This window comes from Thamnophis elegans, chromosome 2 (assembly GCF_009769535.1).
Source record: "Thamnophis elegans isolate rThaEle1 chromosome 2, rThaEle1.pri, whole genome shotgun sequence".
NCBI lineage: Eukaryota > Metazoa > Chordata > Lepidosauria > Squamata > Colubridae > Thamnophis > Thamnophis elegans.
The window spans coordinates 112,674,056-112,696,722 of record NC_045542.1 but is presented as its reverse complement, the minus strand read 5'-3'; the positions used below and the strand labels follow the sequence as shown (position 1 = coordinate 112,696,722).

Genomic DNA, 22,667 nt, shown 5'->3' with positions numbered 1-22,667 from the left:
AAAACACCTATGTTGAAAAGCTTACAGCTGAGTTTTACACTCTAATTTTAAGCAAACTCTCCTGTATCAATAAAATTTATAATTCTAGTTATAAAATGTATTTATAGAATTTGTAAGGCCATTTATAAAATATGATTATTAAAATTTGGATAATATATACTTTATCGTTTTTTTCTTTTTGCAGTACAACCTAATTTTCTTCGCCTTCTTCCACTTGGTCCCCCGTCCCAAATATAGCTCTCTGCTAATGATGCAGATATCTCATGGACAGCAAAATAAATCAGATCTATGCAACTTGTGACCCATCAAAGAGGTCACTCATTGTGCTTGAGGACACTTATGTCATGCAGTTGTGACCATATGGTCTTTTGAATGTGATATCTCAATTTCCATTAGAAATCTTTGTCATAGGAATATGTGACTAGAATTCATGATTCCTGTTTTAATTTGGGGGCATATTCTACAGGTATACTGTACGAATGATAGAACTCCAGTTTTGATACAAGCCATTTCTTAATAGAAGGCGAAAGGATGTATAACTCTTCCAACTACTCTTTTCTACCCTGATGCTAAATGGTCAGCCGTTACTTTGTATGGGGAGAATAGGGTTACTTACATTAACTTCGGTTATAGCAATATCAACGACGCTACCAACAACAATTAAGGCATCAAAAGTGTTCCATGCATCAGTGAAATAGTGCTGTTAGGACAAGCATTCAGTAGCACGAGAAAACAGAAACAGAAAAGAAAGAGAAGAAAAGGACAGTGTTATAACACAGAAACACAATGTACCAGTACTGCATCTTTCCATCTCAAATCTGAGAAAACGGGAAGCAAACTATGAATTATGTCTGTCCTGCATTTGGAGTTAACAACATATCCAAAGTTCTGTGACTTGTCCAAATAACATAATAAAAGGGGGAAGGGAAAACAGAGAGAAAGAAAGATCTGGGGGAAGGAGAAAGAAAAAGAGAGAGAGAAAAAAACAGCACAGTAGGATTGCGGGTGTTTGCCGGGAAATACTCACATCGGCTTCACTGAGAACGATGTCTACTATGCTGCCAAGAACGACGAGGGAGTCAAACGAGTTCCAGGCATCACTAAAATAGCCCTGAACAGAGCAGGCAGGGTGCAAATGTTTGTAATTACATATGAAATGTCAGAATATTTGCATACTTCTGTTTAACTTTTTCATAAACAGAAATTACGTCAAACAAAAATGTTGTGGCCTTATGAGAAGAGAATAAACAATATTGCCTACTGAAGAGAAAGGCTTATATGTGACATGATACCACTGCCATATGCCAACAGAGTTCTGCAGCAGATGGTTTATGTTGTAAATATGGACACAGGGTACTGGCAGTATGAGCAAAGAATATCTGCACTCCACACTGTTCCAATGAGGCTTCACTATGAATTAACATCAACTTCTAAAGTAGTTATAGTTATGGATGAGAAGTACCACAAGCCCTGCCCAACTGATGTTGCCCGAGGACATCAGTTTGCCACCTCAAGGTTAAACTGTTGGGATACTCATGGACACCTGATAAGCCTCCCTCACAAGTAACCTTTCACTGCCCAAATGCATGTTTCATAACATATACTGGAAGAATGGCTGCCTGTGTAAAATCCTGGTGGGCAGGACAATTCAGAGGAGAATATTAAAATCTAAATATAATTTCATGCTTCTATGTAGTGTCCAATAAGTGCCCTGTGTGGAGAATTAGGTTTTAAACAGAATCACTCCAAATCTTACCACGTAGATAGGATCACAATGGCTTACACAGTGCCAGACCATTTTCCATCAGAGTATGTTTTTTAAAACCTTGGCTGTGTTCACATGGCATGCTTAACTCATCATTGGTAGAGTTAATGATTAGTATGCTGTGAGAACACTTATACTCAGCCATAGGTTAGAAAGGGGTAGTTTTAACCTAAAATACAGCCAGGATAGTTGGAATTTGCCAACAGTTTCAAAGACAGTTTTGTAGTAGCTGAGCATCCTACAAGGCTGCACTTTGGGTAGAAACAGTTTGAGTCAGTTATGTGATATGAACTGATACCTCGTCTAGCAGTCTTGAAAGGTTTCCAAAAGGGAAAATTCTCAAGATCTATTCAGAAGGGCTAAGGATTAAACTACAGATCTTCTGCCTGAAAGCAAGTATTCTAGCACTAAAGTATGATCCTTCTGATATTGGGTATGATTAATAATGCCCAAAATGAATTAAACATTGAACAAAGTCACTTTGACATACAATGTAAGAAATTGTAAAGATAACTATGAAACTAATGGGCAACACACAGATCAGTGTGGCAGTTTAAATGAGCTTCTATGACTCTTTTAAAAAATAAAATTCTCTGGGCACTCGGAAATGCTTGCCAATCCTTAACCAGAAAATCCCCCCATCTTACTAAGTCATTATAAGATTATTGGAATTTTAAACTGCATGTCACATATTAATCAATCAAGGTACACCTTTCCCATGCTCAATATTGTTTTCAGCAATGTATAGGGGCAAAGCAAGCAAATACAAATAAGAACACAAGTAAAAGAAATTGAGATGATTCTGGAAAAGGGGGAAATGCAATATATGGACAAGTCACAGCAAGTAAACTCGCATCACACATCTCATAATCTTCATCACTGCAATAACCAAAGATGAAATTACTTACTAGGTATCTTTTCTTTTTTGGCACACAAATCTGATACAAAATGGCAAGGGAAAATAATTCCATATTTAGTTACAGAATGCTTGGTTTTCACGACCTCATGAACTTTGCAAATAATTTATGGTATTCAGGTTTTTTAAAATTTGAAAACAAGTAGTGGGATGGCTTGTAGCATAAAGCATGGTGTTGTCCCCCACTCCCTCATTGGTAAGTTGCAGGGCTAAACCCCTGATGACTTCTGTGAACTGAACATGCCCATCTGGAAAAGAATTCCTAAGTTCAAGTAGCTACTGACAAAGTTGAGTCTCTTGGCTCAACAGACATTCTGATTCCATAGGTGGCCTTCTATGGAAGAGCCTGTCTTCTAATGGAGGTTCATCTCCACTCAGCATGTGGATACTGGAAAACCAGATTTTCATCAGTTATGAGAGATGACATGGTTTTACTCCTAGTTCAAAGTATAATTGACTCCATGATGAATGGCAGAAACGACTATGCATCTACAAAGCCTGGGGTCAGATTGGATCCATAACCAAAATAAAAATCTGATGGTGGCTTGAATCCAAATTGTTATTTCTGAATAATACCTGAGAACGTTAAACTACTGAATTGGGGGGGGGAAGTCACGTTAAATTTATGGAGTCCATTTGCTTATTTGCAAACTGTTCATAAGCTACACTGCTTCCAAAATGTGTCATTGCCCACCTACAAACATATGTCTCTTCTATTTGCCCAAATTATATTTTAAAAATCTCTGAAATGTGTGACATAAGGACACTGCCTGTTTTGTGTTATAGTACTATAATGGTTAAACATGCCATCAATATGTTTGGGAGTGTAATGTATGTTTAGAACTATCAGAAAAAAATAGTGGATTTATAACATTAATATGTTCCTTATTTATATATTACCAGCAATATTTTTTTTAAAAAAAATGTTTCTACATTTTATTTCCTGCAGTTGCATAAACACTGCTATCAGATTTAAGATTTCTGGTGAAGATACTGTATTTCTCATAATTAACCATGAAAAACTTACATTTACCTACCTATGTGTGCTAATTTAAACATAGATACTTGCAAATTAAAACAAGCAACTAAAAAAGAAGTGCTAATTAAATCCTACTTAATCTCTTACCTTCGGTTTAAATGCAATGAGTTTCAGAACCATTTCAACAGTAAACACTGCAGTAAACACCATATTCAAAATATCCATTGCATCATTAAAAAGTTTAGACTGTCCATAGTGCTATGAATAAAACAAATGAGAAAATTATTAATATAACTAAATATTTTTACAGGCAATCAAAATAAACAAAACAATACATCTCTAACACTCTAATGCAAATCTTGTACTAAAAAAGATTAATATGAAATCCTATGTTGTTAATACTTCACAAGGAAAAGTTTGGAAGGTGCAGCATAAAGACTAAAACCCAGGAAATGGTGTGTTCTGGTCCCTCCTTAGGCACAAAAGCTAGCTGTGTGGCTTTGGATCGGTCATTCTCTCTCAGTCCAATCCACCTCACAGGGTTGTTATTGTGGGGAAAATAGGAGGAGGAAAGTGTATTAGCTATGTTTGCCACTTTGAGTTATTTATAAAAAACTAGCTGATAACCCAGCGTTGCCTGGATATTTATTTATAGGGGGGAAATGTCCAGACCAAACATAATTTCTAATATTGGATTTTTCCCCATACTAGAGTGATCCCCTTTGTGAAGTACTGTGAAGCCATTACCATGGCAACTCCACTGCACTGTACAGTAGCCATTTTACAGCAGTACAGTAGAAGCCATTTTAAGGCACAACAGGCTGTATCTTAACAGAACACTCACCCCTAGGTGAGGGTGCTAGGGGTGTCTTACCCCAACAGTATTTTTTTCCAGAGGGTAAGTCATCTGTATACCAAATTGGGTTGAAATTGCTTGAGGCGTTCCAGAGTTATGGTGGAACATACAAGTGCACACGCATGCGCACACACTCTTTTATATATAGAGATAATAAAAGTGAAATTAAATATAAATAAATAAACAAACATGGCAGTCTCTTATTGCCTAGCTACAAATAGCATTTATTTGTTGTCCCTTTCTAAATTTACTGTGAAATAATATACTGACATCAAAGTAAATTTTGTTCCCTATAACAAGATATTATTTCTCCCAATATTAGGAAATAATTGTTCTCAACGTTTATTGTCAACCTTCCCTTTATCTAAAAATACCCTTTTTTCTAAATCCAATAGCAATATCAATGATATCAATGATATTAAATATGATAATGCAATTAAGTTTACTCTTAAGTAAGATTTTTAAGCAATTCTCAAAAGCTAGCTTAATATCAAGTCAGGATTTCTTTTAATCAAATCATGTTACTTGTCAAAAGAAAACACAATGCCCAGTAAAGCATGTAAATTCAGGTAAAATCAGTAAAAAGCAACTGACTAGCTTTGATCAGTGTTAAACTGGAAGCTGTCAAGTGGCTGTCATTTTTTTTTTTTAATTTTGGCTTGTGGAATAAGCCAGAGTGGCTTGATCCATCTATAACTCCAATCCATAAGCAATGGCTTACAAACCACAGTGGCTGGGTTCATTAATGCCTGTAGCAAGCCAAGATGAGACAAAATTACTAAAGGATGCACTATGACATCACAATATAAGCACTACCTTTTCATTCTGCAGTAAGATTGCAGACAAGTACACCACTGGTGGGTTCCGGATCCCAGTGCAACCGGTTTGGTGCAATGGGGCTGGGCGCCCAGCAAATGAACGTGTGCAGCGCGCGCATGGGTACTTACCGCCCACGACACTCTGCAACACCTCCGTGACGCTCCAGCTGCTCCGTGGAGCGTCACGCAGGCGCCATATGCTCCATGCGCGTACACGGAAGCCCAGAAAACTTCAAATACCAGTAAAGAGCACGGGCGGGCAGGCCCTCTGGAGCACCATACCAGAATGGTACCTGGTGCTCCTGGCAGGCACCGGTATGCCTGTACCAGAGCGTACCAGTTGTAACCCACTACTGAAGTACAGGTAGCCTTTCACTTACATCACAATTGTGCCCAACATTTCTGTTGCTAAGTGAGACAGTTACTAGGTGAGTTTTGCCCCGCTTTATGACCTTTCTTGCCACAGTTGTTAAGTGAATCACTGAAATTGTTAAATTAGGAACATATTTGTTAAATAAATGTGGCTTCCATGCTTGTCAGGAGGTTGCAAAAGGGGATCATGTGATCCTAGAACACTGTTTCTGTCATGAGTCAGTTTCCAAGTGTCTGAATTTTGATCATGTGACCATGGGGATGCTGCAATGGTCATAAGTGTGAAAATTGGTCATAAGTCACCTTTTCAGTGCTGTTGTAACATTGAGCAGTCACTAAATGAAATACTGTAAATCAAGGATTACCAGTATGAAAAAGTACAGGTTTGGGGTTATGACATTGTAATATTCGTTTCAGTGGTCATTCCCCTTCTTCACTGATTGATAGGTTCACAGACACTCTAACCCTAAAGCCAATATGATAGCTTAGTGTGAATTATGAACCCAGACTGTGTAAAGATTAAGCATTTGTTCAAGGAATAGTTGAAGGGAAGAAGTACAGAACTAAAACATATCAAGAACTAAAGAGACTAAAACATATGAAGAATGGTTGCAGGAACTGGGTATGTCTAGTTTAATGAAAAGAAGGACTAGGGGAGACATGATAGCAGTGTTCCAATATCTCAGGGGTTGCCACAAAGAAGAGGGAGTCAAACCATTCTCCAAAGCACCTGAGGGTAGAACAAGAAGTAATGGGTGGAAACTAATCAAGGAGAAAAGCAACTTAGAACTGAGGAGAAATTTCCTGACAGTTAGAACAATTAATCAGTGGAACAGCTTGCCTCCAGAAGTTGTGAATGCCCCAACACTGGAAGTCTTTAAGAAGATGTTGGATAGTCCTTTGTATGAAACAGTATAGGGTTTCCTGCCTAGGCAGGGGGTTGGACTAGAAGACCTCCAGGGTCCCTTCCAACTCTGGTATTGTATTGTGTTGTGTTGTATTGCATTATTGTATTGTATTGTATTTATTGTGTTGTGTTGTGTTGTATTGTGTTGTATTTATTGTATTGTATTTATTGTATTGTATTGTATTAAATGCCTGCTTCATATACAAGGATTAAATATATGCAATTGCTGTTACATAGGCAAATTTAGAAAGTCCTCATTACTCAGGTTTGTAATTTTGCTTCCATTGTTCTTGTGCAAAAGGTTTCTCATTTCAATTAAATATCCAATTCTGAATTCTAAAGAATGAAAGCAAGAAAGTTTTTTGGGAAGTATTTTATTTATTTATTTATTTTAAATCCCTTATGAAACAGACTTTCTGAACAATTATAGGGAGGCCTGGAGAATTTGATGGCAATTATAAATGTGGCCAAAAGTATTGTTGCCTCTCCCTTTTTCCAATTTGCTGTGAAACAAGTTGAAGCTGATACAAGCAAATGGTATACACCACTCTTCATTCCATATACCATAGAGCAGACATTGTGCTTTTGATGTTTGAACTGCATTCTGACCACTGTGCCACCACAGCTCTTGTAAATAATAAAACTAAAATTAAAAGTAATTTTCTTAAGATTTTAGTAAAAAAAAAACATAATTCCAAAACTACAGATGAAATCCACTGTTGCATACAAGGGTACTTTCTGAAATGTTTCTCTGTGCCATCTTGCAGTATTTCTAAATCTGTAGGAAATGCTAATCACATGCAGGATAACTCTAAATAATTCTAAACTAATATAGAGGACGATTCTAAATAAAGTGAGAGAAACAAACTAATTGTAAAATAAAATGACCATACTCAATTTCCTTAGGTAAAGTGGCACCTTGTTTTAATCCTACCTGCATAGCCAAGCAAAGGGTGTTGAGCATGATGAGGACAAACATGATATATTCAAAGACTGTAGAATTCACCATATACCAGAATTTGTACTGGTAAGGATTTTTGGGAATGTATCGACGCAGCGGCCGGGCTTTCAAAGCATATTCTACACACTGACGCTGAAAATAGTAGAAATATCAACATCATAAACAGGAATTGCAATCTTGTCTAGAACCTTATCTGTCTGTGATTCAAGTTTTTATTTCAGAAACAAATCCATTCGTGAATAGTTCCATTATATCAATAGTTACATTCCATAGGCAGAGCTAGAAGGAAAGAGCTATTCAAAACATATAGTGGAACTAGATTGTATTCCCAATGTAATTGATAAATTCAATGCTTAAAACTGGCTCTTGGATCTGTAGCTCAAAATTTGCTTAGTAATGACAAGGAAGGAAACATTAGAGTTCTGAAAATCATTAAATATTTGATTATAATCTTTAAATAGGTGCTGTTTCATTACCTGATTTTTGTCAAGTTCACAGTTTTTGTATTCTTGTTCTCCCTGTTCTTGGAATGTGACAATGACAAAGCCAACGAATATGTTCATCATGAAGAAAGCAATAATAATGATGTAGATGATGAAAAAAATAGAGATTTCCACTCTGTAATTGTAGACCGGTCCTACGTTCTCTCCATTTGAATCTATAGCTTTATAAAGAAGCCTGCATATTAAAGACAAATGAACAATGGATTCTAACATCACGAAAACAGCAATTTCTAATTCTGATTTCAATATTCAACAGTATATTTTGGAAGGAAGATCCTTTTCCAGTCATGGAACAAGAGGACAAGATGCCTGCCACTAAAGTATGATTCAAAGCATATTGAGTATGGTCACCTGAGCCAAGGTGGCGCAGTGGTTAAATGCAGCACTGCAGGCTACTGCTAGATCAGCAGGTCAGCGGTTCAAATCTCACCGGCTCAGGGTTGACTCAGCCTTCCATCCTTCCGAGGTGGGTAAAATGAGGACCCAGATTGTTGGGGGCAATATGCTGACTCTCTGTAAACCGCTTAGAGAGGCCTGAAAGGCCTATGAAGCGGTATATAAGTCTACTGCTATTGCTATTGCTATTCAGTATTATTTGCAAGGTGAGCTGTCATCTTGGTGGTAGGATCAACAATGGAAATGTGATGGACTAGAAGATATTTTCATCATATTTATTTACAGTCTGTTTAAAATATAGAAGATGTTCATATTCCCTGCTCCATTAATAGTATAGCTCTGTAACATATTGTACCTATAAAGTGGTATATGTTCATTACATCAAGGCAATAGTATTTCTAAGACTCCCAGTTATAGCCTTCCTGGAAAGAAATCGATCACCTCTGAAAAGGTTAGTCAAAACAATACAAAATAAACTCTTTTGTAAATGATACACTTACGCAGGCCAGCCCTCAAAAGTAGAAACAGTAAAAAGAGCCATCATAGCAGTAAGGACATTATCAAAGTTGAAATCGCTGTTCTGCCATTGTCTCTCTCTCACCATTGGACTGTCCATATCTCCATCTTTATAAACAATAAATATTCCCCTATTGAAATGAGTTGGGGGGGAAAGCAGATAGTTACTAGGGTAACTGAACAATTATTTTAAAATTTCTTTCTATGTTTCTTAAAATGCACATATAACAATCCTTTGCATGTTTCAGTAACCCTAATTAGTAATGGTGAATCTTATAGCTCACTGAAATATGTCCACCTTTGGTGGCATTTCTATTGTGTTTATATGACTAGCACTGATGAAATTACCTAGTTTGGGTAATGAAAGGTCTGCAAGAGAACAAGAAATCTCAGACAGCAGCAGGATTTTGAAGAATACTGGACCCAAGACAGAACCATGGGATACTGCACTGCATGCTTCCCTCCACATAGATGTAGTTCCATTGAAGACATTCAGTCACCTTTGGGGTCTACTAGATACTTGAAGATTTATATTCCATCAAAAGTCTGAACCTTAGGAAATATATTGCTTCACAGCAACATTTGGAGACCCAAAAGCTTTTTTTTTTTTTTTTTTTGCTTGCTATCTAAAAAATGCAGATAGGAAAATATTCTTACCGGCAGTCCACAGGATTTTGCTTTGCTTCATCTGTGCATCGATAGAATTTTCCCTGTGCATAAAAAAAGCATAGCGATAGAATCTAGAGCACCATTCCGATTTCAAAAATGTTCAAGTATCTCCACAGAAGTTCAACAAGCCTCACGAGGAATAATTTACAAGACCAATTTTAATGTATCATTTGGCTTTACTATGCTCCAGATTTCCCATCCTTGTTCTTACCTTAAAAAGCTGGACACCAATACATGCAAACATGAACTGGAGTAGAGTTGTAACGATCATGATATTACCGATAGTTCGAATGGCAACAAAGACACATTGAACAACATGCTGTAGAGAAAGAGAGGGGGGGGAGGAAGGAAGGAAGGAAGGAAGGAAGGAAGGAAGGAAGGAAGGAAGGAAAGAAAGAAAGAAAGAAAGAAAGAAAGAAAGAAAATCAGTTCAATTTTCACTTGGTATGAAATCACTACAAGTAGCACCTGATTTTTAATATATCAATAAAAGGTTTCATTTGATATTTTAAATTATACCTTACTATTTCTATACTCAGAATAGGGACACAATAGAAAAAAGACACTTTACATTCCACAAATTCATTCTCACTATTAAACAGTCATAAACATCATATAAAGAAACTAATAATGCAATATTAAATATGTCTAAAACAAACACTATCGAACTTGAGCTGAACAAGGCTTATTCCCAAGGAACATAATTAGGATCTCAAACTTTCATTGCTAAAAGATATGAAAAAAAGGATTTTGTTTCTAGGTAGAGTCAAAATTAACATCTACTTTAGATAAGCTATGATCAAGGATTAAAGTTCAAGAAATAGGATGAGATGTACAACCAAACCACTAGTGGAATTCAGAAATGAGAGTTACGAAGAAATCTAGATGAAAGAGAAAATACAGGAATATACGACAAAAAGCCTATTGGTTAAAAATATTTGGAAACAGAGAAAGGCATCATTAAAACCAATTGAGAAATATGAAGCTCAAAATGATGCAGATGGAACTCTGGATTTATTTGATCTAAAGGTTCCCCAGGCATTCTTAAGGTAATCTAGGTTGAGGCAATTGACACATTAGACTATTACTATAGTTTTATTTATAAAGACACTATGTGCTTTTCAAAGAAAATTCAGATAGAAACCTTAAGTCCTTTTGCTCTGTTAATAGCCCTTAATGGTCTTAAGACTCTTAAAACTCTCAGAATCTTCACAACTGATATAGCACTTGATCTAGATGAAAAGTAAAACAAATAATACATTAGCTTGACATGACTTAATGCTACTCAATTAATGTGATAAAGTTAAGTAATACTCATGTATATAGCCCATTAATTCTACAATTTATTTTGTTTCCAGGAAAAAATACTGATGGGTTTTTTTGTTCTACATCTAATTGATACAAAAGAATCTCTTGGAATGGATAACATGTTAGTAAGCCATTTCTTAATGCTTAATTCCTAAGTAAAATGAATAAAATAAGGTATATGGCAGCACACAATTGGTTCTATCCAGGTTTTTAATAGATACACATTTTCCCCCACCAAACTTAAAAAATGAAACAAAAAAATTCCTCAATTTTTGCTATTGTCATATTTATTTAGGTAATATGTATAGACAATAATAAAAATATTTGCATTTTTATTTCTTAGACTATACATTATAGATGACTTACAGTAATAATAAAAATCACAACAATACAGGTAGTCCTTGACTTAACAACAACTGTGCACAAAATTTTTGTTGCTAAGGGAAACAGTTGTTAAATGAAATTTGCCCAATGTTATTACCTTTCTTGCCACAGTTGTTAAGTAAATCATTGCAGTTGTTAATAATATGGTTGTTAAGTGAATCAGGCTTCCTCACTGACTTTGCTTGTCAGAAGGTCGTAAAAGGTACTTGCATTACCCCAGGACATGGCAAGCATCATAAACATTAACCAGTTGCCAAGAATCTAAATTTTGATCAAGTGGCCACAGTGTTGCAAGTGTGAAAAACAGTCATAAGTGTTTTGAATGATCACTAAACAAACTGTTATAAGTTGAGGGTCTACTTTTGGTCTGTTCTTTTACAGTTGTAATCATCCCTATTATCTGTCTCTCAAAGGAGTTCCACAATATCCAGTACAATTGAATAAATGTGATCAAAATGGAAAACCTATATAACAATGGTTTAACCAGCCCAAGCATCACATGTTAACATGGTATGATGATACAAAATACACAAAAGCTTAGTTAATCCCATCCTTACTCTCAAAATACCACAAATATATTTGCATTAGAATGGAGAATTGGGTGTCCTAGTATTATCCCAGTCAAAATCTGTCCCTACTGATCAGTTCTATCCTTACCATTATGAAGGAATACTGTGATATTCTTTGTCTTATTAAAAATATTTTTGAAAGTCTGGCTTAATGAAACCCATTCTGGGTGGTAGAAATTAGGATCTAGTATCTATAGGCCCATCTATAGTCCCACACCAAGCACAATATTGTAATTTGAAATATCAAATGGGGAAAGAGTAAAGAATATAAATTAATGAATGATATGAAAGAAAAATATGTTGTCTGCTTGTGACACTAAGAATAGGGAATCATATAACTAACAGGACAATGAAAGTGATGAATACATGCAGGTGTAGGTTTGATTATAGAAAGGTAGGCTAAAACATTTGTCAAAAAATCTGGACTCATCTAGATTGTTATAATTTGTAAGTTATTGAAATAGAATTCTAGATATTGCAAAATACTTATGACTTCTTTTTCTTAAAATACAGAGAAAAGGAATATAATCTATTAGCTATCAAGGTTGATACAGGATGCTAAGCCCACAAGATATGACCATTTCCGTACAGTACGATGGAGAAATAGTACTGTTTATATTCAAGTCATAAATGAATACAGCAAAAAACAAAAAGAGCAATACTTACTGAATGCCAAATGACACAAGGGAAACACCCACTACCAACAAGTCTAGCAAGTTAAAATAATTTCTGCAGAAAGACCCTTTATGAAGGAAGGCTCCAAACACGGTCAGCTGAAAATATAATAGCTACAGTTTGAATCATTTATAGGTTCTTTATAAGATATCTACACAGGATGTATGTTGATTTCTATATCATTCAGAATGCAAAGAAAAGGGGTCTCTCTCTGTTAAGACTAGAAATCTTGATCTAATACTACACCGCATCATTTTCAAACTTCACTCAATTACTAAATAAAATTAAATACCAACATGTCAAAAACAATCAGATATTCACTATCAACAGCTTTCATGCTTACATAATGCACCTGCTAAACATTTTAGTTTTAGATTTATACATAGAAGGGTTTCTTAGAACACAGTTATACAACTTGTATTTCACCCCAGAAAAAGTTATACTCTTAATAGAAGAGAAAACTGAAAATGTATCATGAATAATCACATCATAACTATTTTTTTTCTTTTGGTCCTATCCACTTTTTTTGTAGAGATACTGTATCTTTTGGCTGCAAAAAGGTTGTATACTTCTGTACTTAAAATATGGAAAAAACACTGATATACTTTGCAAAAACATAGTGATATATGTTCTTGAAAAGCATAACAGTGCTTTGCAAGAACATAGTGATATACTCTTTTAGCTCTATGTAAATCTATTTCACAAAAAGTAATGAAAAATAACATGTTCCTCCTCTCCATCACAGAGAGTTATGTTTTCCTTCTTCTGACAGATTTTAATAACAAAATGGTTAAAATACACTGCCAAATTGATGTAATGATAAAAAGGAACCTTTGCACCCAAAGGTTTGAAAAGTATATTAAAACATTAATAAAAGATATCCTATCTGCATAAGTATATGGAAGGTAAACAAAAAGTAACAGACTTTATTGCTAAAGTTGTGTTTGAATTAACAAGGATCAATGAACAATTTAAATACCTTTAAAAGGATTTCCACAGTAAAGATGGCTGTGAAAGCATAGTCAAAGTAACCAAGTATCTGCAAAGCGTAAGAGGCCACAGTGAGACATTGATTTACAAGCGTTCATGTTAGAATTTACAATTTTGGATATATATTTATATATATATTCTAGAAATAGTCTTCTTATGGGAGTTTTTCAACTTTCAAGCCTACTATATGCCTGAGATTTCCTTATGGTGTCTAAGTTAGTGTCCAACTTCCAAACGCCATTCAAAATCAAGGCTATGCAGCTTTTTTTTAAAAGATCAACCACATTCACGCACACAGAATCATGAGGAAAACTAGTTTTACTTCCTCGGATAAAAATGTATACGTCTTCATGATTACTTGCAATAAAATTATATAATTTCACATGGATGGAATTATTTTAATTTTTTCAATGTTGATTACACTGAGGATCCTTTCCCTTCTCCTTGGTATGCACCTCTAGTGCTGCTATGGTGACTTTTTTTTAAAGAAAATGTTTCTGAAATCATGACACTGGACAGATCTTATCATTTCTGGGCATGCTTAAAGTGAAAGAGGATAACTATATAAAAAGTGACATTGCCAAACAATTATTAAATGATTTTAAGAAACTAGAGAAATAAGTATCTTAAGTTACTACTTAAGGTAATAAAACCTCCCTTGAGTTGAATTCAAATCCATGCTATTTTTGGGGAGAGTAGTTTGTCATGATATTTTTTAAATTCCTAGCCTAGTACATATAATAGTCCAAGAACTAATAAGGTTGACTGTATTTTCAATATTCATAATTGCTTATTCTATAAATATAGAAAAGTAAGCTTTATCCATGTAAATTTCTTGCCTCTGCCTTTAGGTAGAAACAATCATTGAAACCATACACTGTCAACTTCGAAATGGATTGGGCCTGTTGCTATTTTCTCCATTTCTCAGCTTGACACACTTTGGAGGCGGGGGGAGCTTGGAATGTCTGACCAGACATCAACAACTTACTATCTTGTGGGAACAAGGTCGTCCCAACAGGTTCTAGCCAGAGATTGGAAGAGGTTATCAAGGAGAGCTAAAACACCTAATTGGACAATGTGATCTGTGACAAGGAGGGAGGGAGCTATCTATTCTTTAATTATATTGAAAGTGCAGGAAATTGCCAGAGCTGGCTTTGGTTTTTAGCTGTGACAAAATGATGTACTCAATAAAGCAGTTCTTTGAGAAAGCTAAAAGTCTCAGAATTGCTGGTTTGGTTGGGTTCATTCTTCAGAATCTTGAAATACAAAGTGTCAGTAAATCCAAATGCAATTTAAAACACACACACACACACACACACACATACACACACATACACACACATACCAAGCAGGCATAGCTAATTCACAAATTATAGACAGGCTATATATTGGATTATATTTGTGCCATCTTACTGTGGGAGACTGAAGGAATATTAAATTAAATAATGTTAACCTACATTTCTGGAAATTTCAACAGCTTGAAAACAATAACCAGGGCTACCCTGCACAACCTACAGGATCAACTAAGTTCAGCTAGACCAGGGGTGTCAAACTCAATTTCACTGAGGGCCACATCAAGGTTGTGTTTGACCTTAGGGGACCAGGGTGAGTGTGTCCAGCTTGATGTCACTCATGTTGGGGGCACCTGTGGTGGCCCGAGTGCTCTGCCAGCAAAAATGGGCTCCTGATCTCCGTTTCGGCTGCAACAGCCTCCTGCAACCATCTGCCAGCGAAAATGGAGCTCAAGAGGGCCGCACACAGCCTCCCGAGCTCCATTTTCATTGGCAGAAGCACTATGGGCCAGTCCTTCGCTGTTTGCAGGGAGGCCCCATGGGCCAGATCTAAGCCCCCTGCGGGCTTGATCCTGCCCCCAGGCCTTGAATTTGACACCCCTGAGCTAGATGATGCCATCTTTTGAGTTATTCATAGTCCGCTTTGAAAGACACAACTTAAGAAGATCATACATACAGATTGTTTGTAAAATCTATTTTTTCTTACATTATTTCGAAAAGAATGACTGCGAATAGGGTCTTCAGCTGCAAGGGAAGCACTGCTGAGCATGATGAAGACAAGAATGAGGTTGGTAAAAATATGGTGATTGATTAATCTATGACAACCCACTCGAATCCTGAAGAACAAGAAAAGAAAATGGAATATTATGTTATGACTGGCAGGTTAATTACTCCTAAATTATAAACAAAGGCAAAAAATGCTCATCTGAATATCACTAATGTGGAAATTGGTTACTTTATTAACTGTCTTGATAATTCAGCAAAACTATAAATGTAATAGAACACTGCATGTATTCTATTGTAAAGCTATTATATGTTGGATAATATTAAAGCATAATTTGCATCACTTCCATTTAAAGCATCCTCATTTGGCATATTTTAAACACAAATGTTTTACAATCCTGCTAGGACTTTGATTTGAAAACAAATTCCGTTAAAAATATTTAATTATATGTTCAATCTTGTACTAGACAAATCAGCAGAAACTTTAGTTGTTATGTGTTATCTTTTTATTTGGGGGAAAATATTTCAAGGGATATGCTTTAAAAGGTTATTTACGGGTTTGTAGTGCTGAAAATAAAGAAGGAGCTGCCTTCAGGAATTGGTGTCATCTTCTCCTTCATATTAAGTTCTGATATTCTTCGGGGTCGAGGACCTGCAGGTACTTCTGGCTCTTCTTCCTCTTCCTCTTCTTCCTCTTCACCTACTTTATAGTGAAACTTTATTTATTACAAAGTAAATTAAAACATAATTCTGAGAAAATTCCATTTTCAAAATAGCCAGCAAGATCTATATATTAAGTGTGTGTGTGTGTGTGTGTGTGTGTGTGTGTGTGTTAAATGAAAGAACATTTCTGGAACTTCTCAACAGTATACAGTATAATTACATTGTCATGCTGAAAAAATGTGAAATTAGCTCTATAGCTTCTCTATAGCTTCTGTCTGACAGCAGAGCTTTTCGGCTACCTGCTCCTTTCTTGTTCCGAGTTTAAAATTATTTAATTCTTTATTAGAGCAACTGACCTGGATTCAACAGGTCAAGAAAGAAATTGAACAATTTCTATTTCAAGTAAGATTTAAAAAAATCCACCTATATCATCAAAGTCATGAAAACAATGTATAAACAACTTCAGAAAAATTTCCATATTCAGAGAAATTGAGTCATATTGGTCTGACAGGAGCAGCTGTACCTGAAATCAATCAGAACTGATTGGGAACTTCACCAAGCATGGGGGTTAAGATATAGAAGTGCCAGATAATAGATTCAGTGGGTTCTTTTTCACAAGGGCACAATCTTAGCTCATCAGGAACTTTTATATTTGCCCTTAAAATAGCTGTTAGGAAGGCACTGAAACATGCTAATATCAGCACTCTTTGGAGTTTAGGAATGGTAATGTATTTTAAATAACTTGCCGGTCTAAATGACAATTTGAAATCTATTCATTGGTAAAACTATTAAGTTGTAAAAAGATGATGTAATGGTTCCTAACCATTGGTAAATCTTCTGCAGATGCCATTCCAACTCTAGCCCTTATATTATGTTTTTCTTCTATAATTAAGGCTAGAAAAAGCCAGAAATATATTTTAGTCATTGGCTTTTGTTTCTGAATCCAACAGGAAGAAGGGTCTTGCTATGGGGAAGAAGAAATTATTTCAGGAATCCCTTTGATGGTATATGTGGCTGTATATTTTTTATCCAATTTAAAGGTATGCAGAAGATATTAGATTGCTTATAAAGATTATGTAAACCAAGGATTACTAGCGCTAGAATATCTTCAGACCCTTTTTAATTTCTCCAGCCCTCAAAAAGGCTTTTTTAAAAATCAGCTTCAGAATAGTATGGGACCATAATGAAGGAGGGAAATAATTGCACCATTCAAATGGACACTGTTTGGATTTCATAGAGTGACAATGCAAAGCCTCAGGATAATATTTATATGTTTGTATGTGGGTGTGATGTACACATTAGATTTACAATTCAAATTACACAATCTTATAATTCAGCACTGTTATATATTTGATGCAAAACTTTTTTAAAAAAAAACTGTGTTAAGGAAATTGGAGTTTTTTTGCATTACGGCACATTTGACACAATAGGTCTTTCTGCCAGTGTGTAAAAGTGAGCTGGTACCTGGGATATCACAAGGTGGATACGGATCTTTGTCTTCTTCTTGTTCTTCTCCATATTCATTGATTGTAACCTCAAGTAACAGAAAAGTAAACATTTCAAAAAGAGGAAAGTAGCAGAGTAAACTGGTACAGCTTGCTAATTTCAGGCCACTTCAGGCTAATTTCAGGCCACATCTGTGTTTCTTTCATTTGGAAATGCCCAAATGTTATAATTTTTTTAATCAAGAATTCTGCCTGAATAAGTAAATGAATGAAATTAATATTAATCCAGAGTGTCTCACAGAATCTATACTATGTGAAATAGATAATCTAATATCTCTCTCGTTAACTCAAACAGTTGGTAATTTTTTTCCAAACCAAACCCTTTCACTTAATTATTGTTAAGATATTCTTGCAAACATCTGGCAGATTACTTGAAAGCTTGGAGACCACCAAGGACCCTTGTTGCTATAAAATCAGGATGTAAATGGGAATCAAATCTTCATTGAAATATGCATTAAGAAGAAATCAGGGCCAGCTGTGACATATATCCATTCTACCCTCTAGACTTATCTGAAGGTGATCCAATAAGCATGAGTCAATGCAGAGGACAAGGTTGTTAGGATTAGATGGGTATCTGTGTATTCCTGAGCGGAAGAGCTTCCCTATAAAGGAGCAGCAGATCTTATGTACCTTAGTATCCTTGGCCTTCTTTGATTCACCCTCTGGTTTGTCCCCCTTTTTAGCATCCAAACTCTCTTTTCTACAAGGACCATAAAAACAAAACCATGGGGAAAATGATAAAAAATCCAGAATCATCGTCAATTAATAATTGTAATAAAACTGGAAAAATAATATTTACAGCAGAAGCAAAATAGAGACAGAATGAAATTTTATCTACAGCCTTGTTTTATTTTGCATTATGTTAAATAATCCTGCATGATTTAGGATATTCACCATTATTATTTCTTAGATGGGTGTGCAGTAAAACATTCAGAGATGTACTCATAACTTAACTATTATAGTATATAAAATAATGCCTCTTCCTATTTTACTATGTGTATACAGTTCATGATAACAATCACACCATTAATATGGTGCACCAAACGATATAGAGAGTGAAGGCAAATGCAGATTTTATTGTCATGAATAGAAGATTACATTTTCTCCTTTATTTATATCCCACCTTCATTATTTTTATAAACAACTCAAAGTGGCAAACGTATCTTATATTAATCATCATCTTTTAATGACCCCATAATCCCTTGGAAGGTGGAGTCTGGGCAACTGAATAGATCTGATGATTACTGGCCGGACACCCTTCTTGTCACCAACGCAGAGTTATATTCAGCAGATATAGTCTCACCGTGTCCATCATCTCTGAACACATAATTGCAGCAACATTATTTGTAGTTTGTGCCTCGTTTTTTACAACCATTCAAACCCTGGAGATTTGCACATATGGATGAATTTTGTTAGAAATTCTTTCAAAGAATGGAGCAAGACATTTTCTATGCCTATATTTTTTCTAAATAATATAATAATAAATTCCTTGGATATACAGTGTACTTTGCACCAGTTTTCTATCCTACTTATACTTATCCAAATTTTCTCTTTCAAAAGAGAAAAGAAAAGAGTGAAAAGAGAAAATGAAGAAAACTACAAAAATGGGCATAATTTTTGTGTGATTTTCTTTGTACCTGGCACTCTTTTTTCTCTCCTTTTCTTCAGCTTCTTCTTTCTGAGCTGTGTTCAGACTTTCAGCATCTGCCAGGTTATCAACCGCAATAGCCAAAAAGACATTTAACAGGATATCTAATTGAAATCATTTTAAGGATACTAAACAATCAATGCAAGTTCTCCTGTTAGTTGGTTATTCAAAAGTAACTATCCAATTGTGACAGCTATTTTACAATTTGACTTGGAAGTTCCTTGCACACACCAGAATAAAAGGACATTTCCATTTTATTTTTATTTATTTTTTAAATATAAGTATGAATATAAAACTACAAAATTCATAAAACAGTTGTTGATTTTCATGACAATTTGTTGTTCTGATGCACTCTCCCCCCACCTCAGTAGCTTTTCTTCCCTGACATGGAAACAGCCCCTCAAATTCACAAAATACCCAAATCACGGTGCCTTTTGTTCTTTAACCTTTTCATCTTCTACTTTGAATGTCGTCATCAACTGCATCCAAATACCCGTTTCTTGCATTTCCTGTACTTAATCTATTTACTCTACCTTCATAGATTTGTTTTGAAACTTTTAGATTTGTTTTAATTTGTATTACTGCTGTTAAAATTATTTTAAGTTGTAAATTTATTAATTTCTTGAACAAATGATAGTAATTTACTGCAGAGGCTTATCTATCTGATTGCTTGCCAACATATGGCTCAGTGAACTAATTGCAATAATACTAGAACATGGCTTTACCTAGAAAAGAATATAAAGCGCACAGTTTTAACTGCACTGGCAGAAGAATAAAGGAGAACCGCTCTAATAACTGAGTGATTTACAGGGAAACAATCAACAACTTATTCCTCTATTGTTGCAAGCCCAGTATAGGTGGAACTATTGATTTCCACTTCCACTCAGTTGCATGCCACTGAAATGAGTACTATTACTGTGTGCAAAGCAACACTGTGGGGAACATCCAATACTTTAGGAACCAAAGGAAAAAAACAGTGATTTTTTTCTCTCATTTTTGATAAACTCAAAATCCAAAGCATATGTGATGATCTCAGCTGGTGGTGAGTGACTTTTCCTCCATTAAGAAAAATGTGAGTATAAGGATTCCTTTCCTTTCTGTCCACTGGCCAATGAGGGAGAGTTTTAGGTTTCTCCGTTTCTCTCTCAATAACATATTGCACTTACTTAAGCCTCAGTTATGGCCACTATATAGCCAAAACAGCAATATTCATTTGCATTTTTCACGTTGAAAGTGGGGGGTGGGGACTATAAAATGTGAAAAGTAGAAGGAGCCCAATCAGGTTAAGCATGCTCAGGAACTATAGGCTGTAGCATGTTTCTTGTTCCTAAATCTACAATTCATAAGAAGAGAAATACAATACTGTGTATTGTAAGAGAAAAAGTGTTGTTGAGCCATTTGGATTTTAGCACACTGGGCCTTTTTTTAAAAAAAGTCCATGCTCCTTCTTCTAAACCTTTAAGAACGTTAACCACTGCTTAATTATAAATGACTGATAAGAAGACAAGAATGCAGTCTTCTAAACATATTAATTGAGGTTAGGATTAATGAGATTTACCTGAAATTAGAACATGGAAGATAGATAGATGATAGATAGATGATAGATAGATAGATAGATAGATAGATAGATAGATAGATAGATAGATAGATAGATAGATAGATAGACAGACAGACAGACAGACAGACAGACAGACAGACAGACAGACAGACAGACATTCCCTTTCAATGTCCCTTCTATGATTTGGGAGGATGGATGCAGTTTTTAAAATGAAAGGATACAGTTACCACAGATGAAGAGGATGATGAAGTAAATACAGACTACCATTCCCGATGAAGATGGGCCTCCATATGCCATAATGCCATCATACATAACAGCATTCCAATCTTCACCTGTTAGAATCTAAAAAATGAATTACTGAATTAGTACATATCATTTTTTTAAAAATTAATAGCTCCTTTCACATCAGAGGAAAACAAATCAGCAAAACTATTATATAATTACATTTGAATGATTTTATAAGATTGATGACACCCTTTATTTCTGAATGCATTATTTCATTCTTCTGCAAACTAAGGCATACTTTTGCTTGAATACCATTAAATACCCTAGAATACTCCAAGAAAAAATAACTTTGTTAACAGAGATAAATATTTCAAATGGTTTATCTCAGATTAATATTGATAGCAGCAGATGAACATTCCATTGAGTTTATGGGGAGAAATAAATGTTAAATTGGAGTTAGACAGTGTAACCCCAAGATGCTAAATATTCTTACATATATATTTTTGCTATGTATTGCAAACTCTCATGTGATCATTTTAATTTTCCACCATTGGTCTTTAATTTTGACTTCTTATTCTTTGTGGATTTGTGATTATCTTAAAAACCACAATGAAATATTACAAAATTATGTTGATATCCAGACTGGGATTTGGTCCTATTTGCTTATAGGTTGATTAGGTGTTGTTTTTAATTAAACATTGCAAAATATACCATGTGTGATGTTGGAAGGAAATGTATATATATTCACTTGCTTATACAAATGGGACTCATCAACCTAACATTTCTGACATTTATTTAATGCTGTCTTTTCCAAGTCTGCTGCCCTTCAGACATGAAAAGCTTCAATTCATATAATTCCTAATCTACATTTTGAAATAGCAAAGTAGATAATTATAGAAATTGATCCAAAATAAATCCAACCTAAAATAGAAAACCAACGTAACAAATCTTAAGCCTTTAAAACTCCCTACATAAATTATCTCAGCAGTTTTTACAGCAAGTCTGGAAGTTGGGTTTATTTTACTAATAATTGTTCCGTAACACTAAAGCTATTAAGCCAGGATATTCCTCAGGACCCGGCTACAGCCAGAACCTCAAGAAAAATTCCCAAATTACCTTTCCTCATTTTTTAAAAAAGTTATTTGTGAGATTTTGAAATCTTGAAATATTTTATCATTGTCTTTGTGTAAGATCACTCATGATCACTCAAAGCCAACCTGGGCTAAGAGACATAGTGTGATGGATTAAGTGAATGAGGACCATGAAAACCTATGTGCAACTACATTATCTACTATAAAGCTTACAAGATCCTTTTGGGTCAGTCCCAGTCTCAGTGTACCCTCCCCATAGAGTTACTGGGGTAAAAATGATGGCGGGAATGCTATGTGTGTTGCATGGAAGAAAGCAGACTTATAAAAGGGAGACTTTGAATAGTTCTGGCTGGTATGCCAACTGTGATATAACCTTGA

General features: G+C 35.2%; 1 protein-coding gene across 3 annotated transcripts in view; it reads right to left on the bottom strand.

Moving 5' to 3' along the window:
- The window catches only part of CACNA1D (calcium voltage-gated channel subunit alpha1 D), a 230,413-nt gene that overhangs the window by 61,758 nt on the left and 145,988 nt on the right, over positions 1-22,667 (bottom strand). For 2 of the 3 annotated variants that reach the window (XM_032211814.1, XM_032211815.1), the window contains exons 14-29: positions 21,195-21,315; positions 19,405-19,519; positions 18,398-18,467; positions 17,727-17,796; positions 16,155-16,302; positions 15,583-15,712; positions 13,574-13,633; positions 12,586-12,692; positions 10,803-10,890; positions 9,870-9,977; positions 9,647-9,699; positions 8,974-9,120; positions 8,051-8,252; positions 7,548-7,706; positions 3,808-3,918; positions 1,028-1,111 (exon numbers count right to left, since the gene is read on the bottom strand). In XM_032211814.1, the coding sequence (XP_032067705.1) occupies positions 1,028-1,111; positions 3,808-3,918; positions 7,548-7,706; positions 8,051-8,252; positions 8,974-9,120; positions 9,647-9,699; positions 9,870-9,977; positions 10,803-10,890; positions 12,586-12,692; positions 13,574-13,633; positions 15,583-15,712; positions 16,155-16,302; positions 17,727-17,796; positions 18,398-18,467; positions 19,405-19,519; positions 21,195-21,315 (1,773 nt within the window). Of the gene's footprint in view, positions 1-616; positions 701-1,027; positions 1,112-3,807; positions 3,919-7,547; positions 7,707-8,050; positions 8,253-8,973; positions 9,121-9,646; positions 9,700-9,869; positions 9,978-10,802; positions 10,891-12,585; positions 12,693-13,573; positions 13,634-15,582; positions 15,713-16,154; positions 16,303-17,726; positions 17,797-18,397; positions 18,468-19,404; positions 19,520-21,194; positions 21,316-22,667 lie in introns of all 3 variants that reach the window. The other variant, XM_032211813.1, reaches the window with a different exon arrangement.